Source organism: Sebastes umbrosus, chromosome 10 (genome assembly GCF_015220745.1).
Source record: "Sebastes umbrosus isolate fSebUmb1 chromosome 10, fSebUmb1.pri, whole genome shotgun sequence".
In the NCBI taxonomy this organism is placed as follows: domain Eukaryota; kingdom Metazoa; phylum Chordata; class Actinopteri; order Perciformes; family Sebastidae; genus Sebastes; species Sebastes umbrosus.
In genome coordinates, this window is record NC_051278.1 from 17,253,105 (window position 1) to 17,268,924 (window position 15,820).

The 15,820-nt window shown below is 40.0% G+C and overlaps 1 protein-coding gene across 5 annotated transcripts in view; it reads right to left on the reverse strand.

Moving 5' to 3' along the window:
* The window catches only part of khdrbs2 (KH domain containing, RNA binding, signal transduction associated 2), an 87,994-nt gene that overhangs the window by 58,236 nt on the left and 13,938 nt on the right, over positions 1 to 15,820 (reverse strand). For all 5 annotated transcript variants that reach the window (XR_005208351.1, XR_005208350.1, XR_005208353.1 and 2 more), the window contains exon 2: positions 13,057 to 13,184. Coding sequence is in view for 1 of the 5 variants with exons in the window: in XM_037781314.1 (XP_037637242.1) it covers positions 13,057 to 13,184 (128 nt within the window). In the remaining 4 variants the exon portion in view is untranslated. The remainder of the gene's footprint in view (positions 1 to 13,056; positions 13,185 to 15,820) is intronic.

A 15,820-nucleotide genomic window follows, 5' to 3' on the forward strand; every position in this document is an offset into this window, starting at 1 on the left:
TTTGAGATGTTGAACAAATAGTGATAAAACGGCTGCACTGATCTACTTATTTGTACTTCACAAAGTCTAATTTCTACATGAAGGACAACGTTTTTGTGCAGGATTAAGTCTATTCTAACGTATCAATCTCCATGTTAATTCAGAAAAACAAATTTTTACAAAGCTCTGTGAGCAGGAGGTGAAGGTTGAGTCGTGTCACACTAATGTAAATCTGCAAACCTATGAATGCAGCTGAGCAAAGCACTTTTCACAAGACCCTCAGTGACTGAGGTCTGTTCTTTAGTTTTGTACTTTTGTACAAGATTACAATGATTTTTAAAAAATCCCCTCACAGCTGTCAAGTAGGGTGGCCTTGAGAGCTCAATGCACTTCGACTTACGAAAAACACGTGCAAATAGACAAAACATAACCAAATACAGAAATGCCCTGCTAATACAGAAAAAAAAACAAGCAAATATTAGCACAAAGCCCACGCTCTCACCTACGGGCAATTTAGAGTCACTAATTAACCTCATGCATCTTTGGTCTGGCCTCGCAGTAAGAGTTTCAAATCCAGCTTAGGGCCCTTCTGTGTGAGATGTTCTCCCCGTGTTAGCGTGGGTTTTCTCCGGGTTCTCCGGCTTCCTCCCACGGTCCAAAGACATGCAGGTTAGGTTAATTGTTGACTCTAAATTGCCCGTATAGGTGTGAATGTGAGCGTGAATGGTTGTCTGTCTCTATGTGTCAGCCCTGTGATAGTCTGGCGACCTGTTCAGAGTGTATCCCGCCTTCGTCTAATGTCAGCTCGGATCGGCAAGTTCAAACCCAGAGTCCTGTGAGGCAACTGTGGCACCGTGTTTTAGGAGGGCAATGCTCGGTGAAGTACTCTTTTAAGGTGCAGTACATTGAGCTCTCAAAGCCACTGTAGACAGGACCTACTTTGAGCACTTGAAACAGAGTGCACCTGTCACTTGGTACAGTCCAAGTCCTGCATCGTTATATGTAATCCATATGTTTTCTTCTACTTTTATTTGGTTAGGCTGGTGTTCAGTGATCAACTTCTGTACAACTATGATTAATATTAGTACAGGTAAATTATCTAAAGATGTTGGCACAAAACAAGTCTGTAAATCAGAAGAAAGGGTTATTTTATAGTTTACTCTTTTCGTTGTTCTCCGTATACAACGCATGTGAAAACTGCCGTTATCTGCGACTTATTGAAGCACAACTGACTTATCTTTTTGAAACTGTTTTGCACCTGTCATGTGCAAAACAACATCACTGAGCATGAAGTCGTTAATATTCATATGGACTTTTGGTGAGTGAAGTCTGACCACATATGGCTTATCTTATACATAATGTAAAACAATATAACCACTGCTGTCTATAAGATGATTTATTTATTTGATGAAAGAAACACTGCTTCCGCTGCAGGCTGCAGCATTTTATCTTTATTTCATACCACGTCACCACGGAGCCCTACAAGACCTGAGAGCTCTGTGAACACACAGCAACATCCCAGCTGGGTATCAGAGCAGCACACAAGAATATTTTTCCATACACTCAAAATAATGATACTTATAAATATTTTACACTCTCATGACCCTGATTCTCTAATGCTGCTAAATTTAAAGTAATAAAAGCAAAAAAAAACAAAGGAAGCACTCACATAAATAACAATCAAAGCAACTTCTGGATGATTTTATGTTGCAAACTAGCCTGTTTCTGTGCTTTAGTATAAAGTCAGTTCCCTGAAATGCACGGAAATATTGAAACTTTTGAATTCAGCACCTGAACTTCGTCAAGGTGATCTAATAACACAAAAAACCTTTTCGGCTTTTAAGTTGGAAAATGTCCACGGTGGCCGCCTTTTAATGCCGTTCACTGGGGCCAGGCAAGATTTGCAGATGTCCTGAGGCTCTTGCTACCAGGTTAGTGAACTGTGCTATAGGGGAAGTCCAGGTCCTGTCTGATAGGAGGATTAAAGCCTCAGGTAGAGGTTTATACTTTAATGACAGCTATGGATGACTGGGCTGTGAGCGTGTCAGAGGAGTGTGTCCTATCAGCTCCACAGACTTTACAGGAAGCAGATGGGAGGAGATTTACCGTTTCCCCTTGTTCAGTGGTGTCAGATATTAAGGTATGACTTTACTTTACGACTGTTGTCTTAGTTGAGGGTGGTCAAAACAACATCATTTGTAATACATATTACACAGAAAGATGAGCATAAACCAGGGAAAATCCAGAAAATAGGGGAGTAATTGTGTGAATTTGCTCGAGGTGGCAAACCTAGGTCATCCCTTTCCTACCCAACGTCTTCATCACAACAAACAGAAGCAGAACGTCCTGGTATAAATTGAATTTAACAATTCCCATTAATATGTAAACCCTGAACTGTCGCCCAGATGGCCTACACACAGAGAGACAGTGAACACAACAAATATCATGATCCTTGTATATTTTAACAGGCGACAAACAACTTGAGCCAAGATCAATACAGACGAGCAGCCAGCCATGCTAAAGTGACGCAGCGCTACAAAAGCTGCTTAAGACCGTGAAACTGTTCCAGACGAGCTGTGTTTTCCTGTCTGAGCGGCAGCTACAAAACTTTCCTGTTGGAGCAAAGAAAAATCAATTCATACAATCTTTTCTTGCAAGTCTCTAACAAGCTACGGCCTTTAAATGACTAACGACAAACGCCACTTCTTCTTTTACACGGAATCTATTCCGCTTTTTCAACAAATGGAGAGGCAAAGCTTTACAAATCCTGCTCAAAATGCAACAAAAGAGAGGTTTAACACTGTTATTGCACCTCAATTTCACTCTTTATATAATGCTATAAAGTAGGTAGTATGTGCTCATTTTCATGCTATACTACTTGGCTGTTAATATACAGGAAATTAATGTACTGTCCATATAATGTCCATTTTGTTGTAACAGGACATGATACCAGGCATATCAACCCATCAAATAGCCACTTTGAAAATCTACTCTACCTCTCATTTGGAAACTTAAAGCAGAATCAGTTGGTTTTTTTTTTGGCAACTTTGGGGGAGCAGCACAAGCTCTTAACACAACATTGACACATTGTCAATATTGCGACATTAACATGAACATGTTTGTGTCCATCTGATGAATGTAGGTCCAATGTTGACTCTCTTTTTTGCTTTGCTTTGGTCTCCACCAACTCCTGAAAAAGATACCTGGCTCTTTAGCTGCTAATTGTTCATCAGGTAGTCTCTGACTTTGTCTGCTGTTTGGCACCAGGTACACATCACAGAGTGGGTTTATCACTGTTGTCAGGCTATTAAATAAGCGTTATCAGTCGCTATAAGCCAACAATGTGTACTTGTCTTTGTTTTTGTAGTAATTTTAACTCAAATATAATGTTTTTCCCTAAACTTAACCAAGTGTTTTTTTTGTTGCCTAAACCTAAAGAAGGATTTTTGTTTGTGTTCAAAACATAACGTTTCATTCAGTTTTACAACATGTTAAACGTGTTGCTTTTAAGTTTCACTTTCACTTTTGCAATGTAGTAGGCGTAGTAGGCCCCTAATAACCCACATCTATGGTGTCTACGGCGACTGATAACGCCTTTTTAATGGCCTGATAACAGTCGAATCGGGTGACTGCTGCTAGAAATTAGGTTGGTGAGAGTGAACTAAAAAAGTCATGTTGTGGACCGTAAAAACAATACAATGAGCTGAGAAATGCTAAACGCTCCATAGAGCTGAGCTGAACTGCAGAGTCGCGTGATAATTCTCTGCAAGCTCATCATTACGAACAAACTTCAATTACATGATCCATTGTTATTGATTTGAGCAGCTTTAATGAGAAGCATTTATTCCTTTATTTTTGTTTCACCAGGTCTTCCTGTAGCTGTCTCACCAAGTGTTATGCAGCGTTCCATTTAACCCGGAAATCGGAAGTCAGAGCTGGGAATGACGTCGCACCCGATTTGACCGCATTCCATTACAAGTCGGAAAACTCCAGCCAGGTTAGCCATTGATAGCAATACCAGTTGATAACAAAGCCTTACTCCAGTATTTTGTGCATACAAACACTTTAGCAACAAGTCCACAGATAGAAGTCGGACAGTACTGTGTGTACGACTGATTTATTGAGACACTAATAAGACATAAGTGCTATAAACAGTATATTACTACAGCTTTTTTGAGGTTCGTTTGACTTCCTGAGTCGGAAATTCAACTTCAGGGGGGGCGTTCCAGTTGAAATTTCCGACTGGGAACTTGGAAATTCCAACTTCGCAACAACGAGAACGCAGCATTACAATTTGTTTTAATTTTCTCCAGCTGTGAGCAGCTCCTCCATTTCTGTGGGACAATAGTGTCAATCAACAGCACACTTAAATAAATCAAGTGCTGCATGCTGACATTTAACTCGATTTTGTCACGTTTCCAGAATGAACGCACTATGTACAGAAAACACTGTTGGTATATATAGTATAGAGCTGGGTCACTCTGTATGTGGGGCGCTTTTTAACATGGGGAGGCATTTTATCTTATTATATCTCGTGAGCAGCATTGTGGCAGACACAGTCATCACACAAACACTGACTCAGAGGAATCCCAGAGTGGAACGCTATCGTACAAGTGCTTAATTTTAATTCACTCTCTGTACTCCCTGTACTGTATTCAGCTCTTATCTAAGCAAAACACCTTTCCACATGATAGGCCTTTCTTTGGGACACTGACATCTCGGGCAGACAAAAATACAATTCCTCTTTGGGTAGAGCACAGCTGCTGCACTATTTAAAGGTCACAATAACCAAGGACTGATAAACACAACATTGTGGCACCCACAAGGACAAAAATACAATTGAATGTGTTGTAGGCGCTGTACTGTATGCACCTGCAGAATGGATAGTTAAAGCAAACACCCCACAGAGGTAATACTTTAAAAATTAGCTTATTTAAATCTGACAAAAGCAGAAATATGCCAATTTTGTTTCTAACCAAAGTGATTCTAATTAAAAGGGCAGAAATAATTTTACATTCTCACACATATGCAGAGTAGTCCCAGCACTGGACCCAGACAAGCAGACAGTATCAGCCATTGAAAATCCATTTCATGCCCCAAGGTTATGGGATGCTAATCAAGCTGTCTCATTAAACAGCAGAGGATAAATTCTAGTTAAGCCATAATGAAAATGACTATGCTGCTTAATCATATTTTTTGCTGAGTAAATAGTGATCTCGCTGTACAATTTCGAGGCTTCCATAAGCGCACTGTGGCGGTGTCATTTGTTTACATGTCAAAACGGGACAGGTACAGATGTACCTCCTCTTCTGCTGTTAAACGAGATCAACCTGTTTTCAAGGTTTCATCCCGTCGTCAGAGGAGATTAAAGAAAGTGATGGGAAGGTCACTGGAGCAATGCGCCAAGGCCAACTTTCTTTATCTTGACAGGCTATAAAACGACAACAAACCTAATGTCGATTTTACAGAGAGTGGTGCACAAAACGCACAAGTCGTCCCCTGTGAATGATGCCACCAAGGCCGGTCTGTAACAGGAGGCGTTTGCCAGGTTTTATCCAGCAGCTTTAGTCTGAAATTTCAACTGATATTAATATCTAATCAACGAAACACACTGAAAAAACACAAAACTAACTTAATACTGTTAACTCTTAATTATGTAAATACTAACTATACAATAGAATTTGTGGAAATGTATAGTTTTACGGGCAGGTTGGGTTAAGCATTAATCCTATTTTGAGTAAGCTGTTACTGTGTCAGCTCTCCAGAGAGTAGTTAATAATGAATTTCAGATGCTGACAGCTGAATGTATTATTAGCAGTGTGACATGTATAATATATTGTTGGTTTACAGATGCTTTGTAGTTGATGGCGAATGATTTTGTGAGAAAATAAAGTTGGAAAATACAATATACCACTCATGATTTTACAGTGAAAATCCTAAAATTGACTTTACAGTATGCTCAGGCTCCACCGTCTATATTTTACTGCCTAGACTATATTATATTCATATCATATATAATATTATGATTAATTATGATTTTGTATTTTTGCAAAGTTATGTCTATTGTATGCCTATTGTATTATAATATATAATAATACATTATTATTTTATTATAATTATAATTATACAACCAATGTTATATACACTACAACTTTCTGTTATTACTGTTTAATCTTTTATTGCCTGTAACAACAGGATCTTACTGTATGTGCTGCATTTGCAACATGGAGCAAAGTTGTTGCACCTAAAAGAATAAATAGTAAAAAAGAGTGTGGACAGTGGTGGAACAGGATATTTTGTGAACACACGTGCCAACAACAACATCAACAATGTGTCTCGCGTATGGTATCACGTCATTTACCATGTATTTATCACATGTTTTCGTTACAAAACGTAGTTTGGAGAGACCTCATCTGGAATTCCTCCCTGTGAAAGATCTTATATTGTGTGACCTCCTGTCGCCTGTCAGTTATGTAGTGTGAAAACGACTTCAAGACTCCTGATTACAAGACAGCAAGTTGTGTAGTGTGAACAGTACTGTGATCTGACGACAGTGAGTGTCGTGTAGTGTGAACTTATCTTAAGCCAGCATGCACAAAACTAGCCAATGAAATGCAGCCATAATTAATGTTTATCGAGGCAACTTAAAATTGCTGTCTAGAGTAATGAGAGAGAGGCAACAGAATGCACAAAACATTTGTCTATCGATTGTCCTAAAGATCTTTTAAAGTGTGCACGCATGGCGTCACTCCTACAGTAGTAAATGAACGCCCTGTAATGAGTTACATACAGCCTTATAAAGCAGTACAGACAATCATCAAACATCTCTCTGTGCCAGGTGTCAACATCCTCCACTGCAGGGGATCTAATCAAAAGGGAAATTAACGCACAGGTGAAATCTAACACATAGCTGAACTGATAACTCTGAATCCATTCCCATTCTCTGCAGGGAAATAAATGCTTACAACATCTGTTTCTCAAAGATTGCAAAACTATAGAATTACCTTTCATAAAGATTACATTTCATACAGATGACATCATGTCATTCAGTTTATATTCATGTCAACCTTTAATACCACAATTTCCCTCACATGTTATTAACAACACCTGTGCTTTTCCTGCTATGACATGTCTTCAGTGAGAACAGCCGACAGTATAGCGTATACCATGAAGAATGATTTCATCAGTACTGGTTGTTTCACTGTTAGATGACATTAATCTTCCAAGTGTCACGTCGTCAAATCCGAAACCATGCGGAAGAATTTAATTACTTTGCATTTAATTACGTTGCAGCAAGGTGGCAGCTGTAAGTACGAATGAGCATGGTTAGACTGCTGAAACGGGAAAGAGCAGATTTATGACATTTTATACTTTGCCACCGGTGACAGAAAGTAAGTCTGGACATTATTGAAGAGCTGTGACACAAAGTGACTTTCCAATGTGAAGTAAAATAAATCCGATTAGTTAGTGACTCTCAGTAGGCCACAATGTTTTTATGGAAGTGTTAACTAAAACTGATATAACAAGTAATCTGTGTGTTAGTCTGTCAGCTGTTAAAGCTTCAGCATGTATTCTTACACAGTATTATCACACATTCAGGGTAAATATACAGTAATATTTTTGTCTGAAAACATGCCTAATTTCAACATTTTTGAACTTTGTGAGGTATTTGCTGTGTGCTCCGTCTTACTCATCTTTCCAAGCTCTGCGTTACTTTTCGTTTTGTCTCGTCCTCTTTGCGGGGCATGCACTCGATCAAAGAGTGTCTTCATGTGGCTAATTATCATTAACTGAAAGTGCAGTGTTACCGAGATGTTTAAGATAGTGGCACTGCAGTGTATTGTGGGGTGCTGACTGTGCAATTAGGTCACAGGAGTTGTTGTTGGACGACTGCTCCGTCCCCCTGGACTGCACTGCACTGCTTTGCTTACCTTGCAGAGCTGGCACTATTATGTTCATTACACAGAACCAGGATTTCGAGCCTTGTATTGTGTTTCCTCGAGTATTGTGCCTTAACGATCATAAGTATATTGTTTCACAATAATTTATTTCTATCTCAGTGGTTCTTCGGTGTTTTGACTCCAAGCTCCACTGGTTTTTATTAACCAGGAGCTGACGTAACCCATTTGCCAGAAATGATGTTGGCATTGTACGTTTCTGTAAACCACGGGATACGTTGAATGTCGACGTTTCTGAATCGGCCTTGTACCACGCTTGCAGATACGCACAATGCCACGTTAACGTTATGAAAGGATTGGTTAGGTTTAGGCAACAAAACTACTTGGTTAAGGTAAGAAAAAAGATTGTAGTTTGTTTTAAAATAATAACGTAACAATGTAATGTAACGACCGTAACAACATAACTAGCGTAAAATAAATAACAACCGCACTTTCTTACGTATTATTACACGGCTTTGATGAATATTCAAGTCTGATTGGTGAGTCACGGCATTCTACGCTGCTATGTATAACAGACCGTTGCTATGGCCGCAGTTCTGATCTCAGACTCTGGAGGACCATGTTTTGTGTCAAATGATTGATTTCTTAAGTAAGTATCCGTGTAATAAGCGGGATAATGAACAGCGAACGGGTCATTGTTGTGAAATAAACCCCATCAGGGCGATGCAAGACGTGTCAGGGTCCTGCATCGCTCTGTCAATGACCCGCTCGCTGTACATTATCCCTAACACGTTACCTAATGAGCGTAACAACATTACGTAAAGTAAACGTAAAGTCAACGTGTACTTTTGGTTTCACACGGGACACGAATAGCGTACTCTACTCCTAAAATTCCAGTGTTTGTTTGACCCATCCACCATCACTCCGACCCGACTTTAGAGGACTGTCTTGCTTGTTATACTCCTTATTATACCACGTAACTTTCAATAACGGTTACTAGATATACTACGTGTCTTGCTCTGCGCTAAGCTCGTTGTACTACATCACTTGCCTTGACCAAATGCAAAAACGTCCACATTCAACGTATCCGTGGTTTGCAGAAACATACAATACAATGCCAACATTTTCACTCTCTAGGACTCTAACTACAATCATTTCATTGTACTGCCAATTTCTAATCTCCAAGAGGAAATTACTGCATACCTGATGCTTTTACCAAGGCGTACCCACTCCTGGGTTTGGCCATGAACATTAAAAAGACCAAGGTTCTCCATCAGCCCCCAACAGACTCCTCCGCACCTCTGCCAACAATAACAGAAAAAGTGTTTCAAGAACAACATCAGGATCAACCTCAAAAGATTACACATAGCCAGCTCTAACTGGGAAGACCTTACTCAAAACAGAACCACATGTAGAAACAGTTTACACAAAGGGGCCACACTCTACTATGTAGACGATCTCTGACAGGCTGCCAGAGTCAAGCAACAGCAAAGAAAGGAGATAGTCCCCACCATAGACTGTATATAAAGATTGACGACATGACAGCTCCTTAAATGTGAAGCCAAGACATCTTCATCGCCCCCTGGTGGCTGGCTGCAGTATAGGTCATAAAGCCCGCCTGTTCCATGTTAACGGATGGGACATGGGCCAAAATAAAAAGTCAAAGTACATGTCAAATAACCTTTTCCCAAAGATGGTTTCTGTCATTTTAGGTAGTTCTTATTATGCTGATGTATGTTCAAGTGTTCATTTGATACTGTGCCCGATCACTACTGTGCAGACTCTGGCTCCAAATCAAAATCTGAAGATGGCAACACCCGTATCTGAGATATTTTGGCTTCACTTCTGTACAGTGGGAGGAAGTGGAGACATGTCGTCCATCTTTATATACAGTCTATGGTCATCACCAAACAGGCTCTCCCACATTCCTCTTCCACACTGCAAGACCGTTTGTGGTTCCAGGATTGGCCTCTTCTGACATTTTGAAGACCCACAATAAGGACCCTCGAGGAGGACCATCATACTCAACTTCGAGTGATCGCAGATGATGATGATGATGATGACTACTTCACATCTATCCTAACTCCAAGAGTTTGAACCATACTTTACAAACACTGCGAGAAGTCTCTGGAAGAGCCATTCCCAAAAATGTTGATTCCTACATCCAGTATGTGTGCTGGAAGCTCAAGAGAAATTCAATGCTTGCAATTAGAAAACACTTTTGAACGAAAAATGGTGTAAAGTTTGGGCAGAAAAAGCACCTAATGAGGCAGAAACACAAGCACAGAGAGACATCCCTGAGTCATTGTGGGTCCTCTGTCCCCAAGAAACTGTCTCAATTGACATTTTTTATAGATTTGAAATCTATTTAATTGAGTGAGGGGCTCCTGAACACAGCTTAATTACTTTCTCAACACTGATCCTGAGGAGGGAAACAGCAAATTGATTTCTATGGAGTGTCCTGAGGGGCTCACTGGGCTGTGCTCCTGAGGTGCCGTTAAATGTTGCTCTGCCCTTCTGACATCCTCTTTTCTCTTGTCCTTCTCTAATAAGGCAGTACGCTACATTTAAAACATCATACGGCTGAAATGAAAGAGATGTGAGATCAGGAAGCAAGACGTTGGAGCAAAGACTTATCACAGAAGGGAACTCGACTTGAGAGTGCGCGGGACAAAATCTGAAAAATGGACGCTGTCAGTGTTTTGTCGAGGATCTCTTCCCCTATAACTCCTTTCCTGAGCACTCAAACCTGCAGCGACAACAAGAGGGAAAGTGACCAGAAGTGATTCATTTCAGACGAGTGCTCGGAGACAAAAAGTGTCAGTGTGTGGAGAGCAGAGAGCCGAGCAGCGGTCGACCATAAATGTTTGAGATTTTAGGAGAAGAGAGTGCTGATGATGATAGCAATAGTGTAGCAAACTGACAGCGAAGAACAGACCCTGCAGGTTTTATATGATGGGAGGCGCTGCCAAGGTCACACCCAAACCTATGATCAGAGCACCATCCAAAACAAGATGCACCAGCAAAAGATTTGTTTTTTGGCACACAGAAAATGTGGCATGGATAGTGAAACATGCACCGAGGGACTCATCGTAACAATGCAGGAGTGGCAGTTTTGTTTTATGGGACCTTAACATTAATAGTCTTTAGCTACTAATGGATGCCAAGTATCCCATATCATCATATAGCCTTATAGTCATTTGCCATGTAATGAAAAGCAGTTGCAGCAAGTATCGGTTAACTATCAACATATATCTCAAAATCAATACTGTATATTTTCAGATGAGATTTAAAAAATTGTTTGATTTAAAAATAATGATTTTGCAGCATTGTATAACAGCTGGACACAGAGATATACTGCATTTAAAAGAAAATGATACAGACAGTATTGCAGAAAGGATTTACAGAAAAGAAAATGACTCCCTAGTGTCCTGTCTGTCTACCCACAGTCACAAAACGAATGCAGTATATACCGTACAAAAATCAATACAGCCTACTTTATCGAAATATGTTCGGTTGCAATCTGTGTCGCTGCCCCGATGCTATTATTCTTAGCTGCCTGTTGCATGAATGTATGAATGCAAACTCAGTGGAGCAGCTTTCCTTGATTCTATTTGGTTCTCCACAAGCAGCTGCGTGTTGTTGCTTATAGCTGCCTGATGGAGCTGCCTCATTAAACCACGTTTCAAACTTTGTCACCACTGACATTTCATAAGTCACAATAAGGCGTACTGTGTCACACGGTGATTTATGGTCAGTGTTCTTCACCGTACCCTTGAGTGCTTTACTGCACTAAAAAACTTTGTGTTTCTGATGACTACATCAAAATAAGCAGACACTGCCTGGTGACTTTCTATTAGCCTTCTTGAGGCTTAGTGGGATTTTCAGTGCCAAAAGTATTTGTACAAAGAGGTGAAGCAAAAGTGCCCAGACTGCACTAAGAGGCCCCGGCCACCGATTGACAACTAAAATGAATCATTGTTTAATATCACACACACACTCCTCTTGTAGTTTTACTGTTCTGGCATTTTGAAAATACAGAAAATGTCCTTTTCTGGTCAGTTTCTTTCCACAGAAAATAGAAAACAGGACCCTAAATAGGTGCAGTGTGTTTTTTTGTTTTAGGCTAAAGTCCTTTACAGACCAGGGGTGTTTTTTTTTCGTGCGATTAATCCTGCAGTAGGCAGACTCCATAATAACCTGTCAGCATATTGTAATTCAAGAACTCTGAGAGAAAATTAGACTTCTGCACCTCCTCATGGCTCTGTTTTCAGGCTTTAAGAAAACTTTGGCCATTCACATGTCATTTCAGAGAGAGATAGCATTCCTATTGGCTGTTCAGTCAATGGCGGCAGCTGTCAATCACTCACAAACTCCAATCAAATGGTCAAACTACTGTAGGCAGCGCTGATCAAATATGAATCAATATGGATATTTCCTCAACTGATCTCAACGTGGCTGCCAGGTCACAAACCTTCTCATTTTACAGCTAAACAGTACACAAGATGTTTCTGAAAACATTTTATACGAGAAATAGGCATTACAGTAAGAGAATATTGATTAATATTTGACCAGCGCTGCCTAGCAGACTCCAGCTCGGCTCTGATTGGTTGTTTTCCTCCGGTCTGTGAAATCTTGCAGATGCCATTAGGAGCACCGGAGGACACAGAAGCACATGATTTTTTTCAGATTACCTGTCTCATGCACTACTGTCAGGATATAGTGACCGTTTTATAGAAATAACTTTCTTTAATCATATTTGCTCCAATTCTACCTATTTCAGCTTTAATTTGCACGTCAATATATTTTTTTCGAACTGTTGTTTTTATCATGAATACTTTCGCACAGAATGTGAATATTACACAGCAAAAAAGCATCGTAATTTTTTCCGGAACAAGGTTGAGTTTCAGAGCTTTTGTACCATAAATAAAGGCATCAACCAATCACGTTGTGCAGAACCGGTAGAGTTGCTCCTACTGTATATTTATGAAACAACAACACGGAAGCGCCGTAGTCCGAATCAAGACAGAAAACTGTATCACTCCTTTAAACCTTGACAAAGGAAGTGCTGACCAGATCCACTCCTTCCGTTCTTAGCTTTCACAATAAAAGAACCTAGACATATCATTTATGTGTTGTGTGTGTAAAGGCCGTAAGACGTGGCTGTTGTGTCTCTTACCTTTGGATACTGTTGGATTGGAATGAGAACTCTTTCGGAGAGCTTGATATTTTTATTGCTGATGATATCTAGGTATTTCTTCGTGTCACCATCTTTTCTCAATTCATCACCTTCATTCTTTTCAATCTCTGCAAAAAAACAACGGAAAAAAAAACAGACAAGAAGATGATTAGTTTGTTATGTAACTGAAAAATCATCAGTCAACATCTTGAAGTCTGCTTTGGAGCCAACTGCAGCATGACAAACAAAACAGGCTGGGGACACATTGGGAGACATTTAACTATGCATTGCATTGCACAGTGAATATTTTGCTTATTATTTTTATGTCTCAGCCGCACTGTGAATATGCTCACATTGCAAACTTTAATGATATGAGATTATCCCGCTGACTCCTGATGTGTCCTTTTACAGCGGGCCCTGTAATCTCATGATCCAGTAATTCCAATCGAAAATAACAACAGAGGCAAACAGTCACACTCAGCTCGCTGTGCCTCACTTCGCTGCAAACTGAGCTCTTGAGGGCTGTCAGCAGTCTCTGATCCACACACAGCACGGGTCTTGCGCAGATGGCAGATTAAACATAAAAAAAACGCTGGATGTTATCGGGGTAAAAGTCAATTGGGATAGTTAAGATTGGATCTGTGAACTCTCATATCAAGATCATATTTGCAAATCATTGATTCCAATAAAACTGCAGTGTTCCTCTTAGTAATTTGCAAGATGGGCAAATCTTGTGCAAATTGGCCCAATAGTGCTCTTGTGTGCCCCCGGCCTTAATGCAATAAGATGAGAGATGAGAGGTGGATATTAACTGTCCGGTTTAGCTCAACAGGAACACCCTGAACAGAGTTATTTCTTGATTGATGCCTTTTATAGCACTCACAATACATTAAGTGCTCTAGAAATGAAGCTATCTGTTGTCCACCTAGCGGGAATCCGCCTTCGTCGCTAATTAATACCCAGTGGAATTACAATTATCAGCCCGCAACACACCGGCTGGACAATAAAAGATGTGTCCTGAACAAGAGGACAACAGGCCGCTCCTGAGCTGCTATATTGAAACTCAAGAGTTCATTTAGTCTGGAGCACTTCACCCTTATCTGAGCTGTCAGCCGCCAGTGGACAAAGCTTTAAAGCTAAAAAACACTTTCATTACGGAGCAGAAGTTTGGACAAATAAATGGCTCAAATGTTTTTATCACTGAACAACATACTACACTTGAATTAGGGCTGTCAATCAATTAAAATATTTAATCGCCATTAATCAAAATGATTGTCCATGATAAATTGTGATTAATTGCAAATAAATCACACATTTTGTATCTGTTCAAATTGTACCTTAAAGGGAGTTTTGTCAAGTATTTAATAATCTTATCAACATGGGAGTGGGCAAATATGCTTGCTTTATGCAAATATATGTATATATTTATTATTGGAAGTCAATTAACAACACAAAATATTGACAAATATTGTCCAGAAACACGCAGGGGGTACTGGATTTAGCATAAAAAATATACTCAAATCATGATATGGCAAACTGCAGCCCAACAGGCAACAATAGCTGTCAGTGTGTCAGTGTGCTGACTTGACTATGACTTGCCCCAAACTGCATGTGATTTTCATAAAGTGGGCATGTCTGTAAAGGGGATTTGAAACGTTATTTAACCTCCTTTTCAACAAGCTAGTATGACATGGTTGGGTTTTCTAGTTTCATATGAAACCAGTATCTTCACTCTAGCTTTAAAACTGAGCCCGCTACAACCTCTGAAAGTTCGATTGCGTTAATGCTTTAACGAAATTATTATAATCACATTCACTTTGACAGCCCTAATTAGAATGAATGCATTTATTTTTCTGTTCACTAAGGAGGGAGATTGACTACAGACAGAAATATGTCCTCATAAGTGTCTGAATCTACCTTTAAAATCCACGTTACACATCTCCGAATTCGACTAGTTATCAGTTTGTGTGGAAATAATATTGTCTTGTTGGAAAAGTGTCCCAGTTTATGTACCCAGCTAAGGGTCCTTCTGAGGCTTTTCCTTGACGTGACCTTCTGGACATCCATAACTCCAGTGTAATGATCCCTCTGTTCCAGGCAGTTCACTCACTAGTACACTTCCTAATGGCCAGCGGTTTCAGTTTTACACCAGGTTCCTTTTTTTGATATTGCTATTGTCTGTGAAATCACCAAGACAAAACTCCAACAGCTTAAAATGCACCGATTTCTTCCAGCGTGACACAATCTCTCTGATTGTGCCTGATTGTCCGAGGAAGATCGCTTAAATTGGAGCTTGCTGTCTCCACTCTTTTGCAGTTTCTCTGTGAGATGAGTCGAACCAAAGCTGCAAAACTTCCTAAAACATTAGAGCGAGTCAAAATGGGAGATGTGCAAAAAGTGCCTTTTGGGTTATCAAGTATATAGAAGTCATCACTAGATGGAAGACTAATATTTACTGGACAAAGAGCTGTGTTCATTACTTTCAGGACTGCTTTCTGGAGCTACTGAAATCAGACTCTAAAATGTTATCAAATCATTCAGGCTTATGTCACTAATAAGTTTATTTTCATGTCCCGCAATGAGGCTGTAATGGAAAGGACTGTATCAGGTAAACTCAGTGAAATGGTAATGCTCACTCTAACCCCACATCGCCTGCCTCTGGGTACAGACTGTACCTGAAAACCTCTTGCTAAACCACAGGTAAACAGATTGAAAGACCCCTCCAACCTTTTATTCCCATCAACACGGCTGTTTCACACCTGCC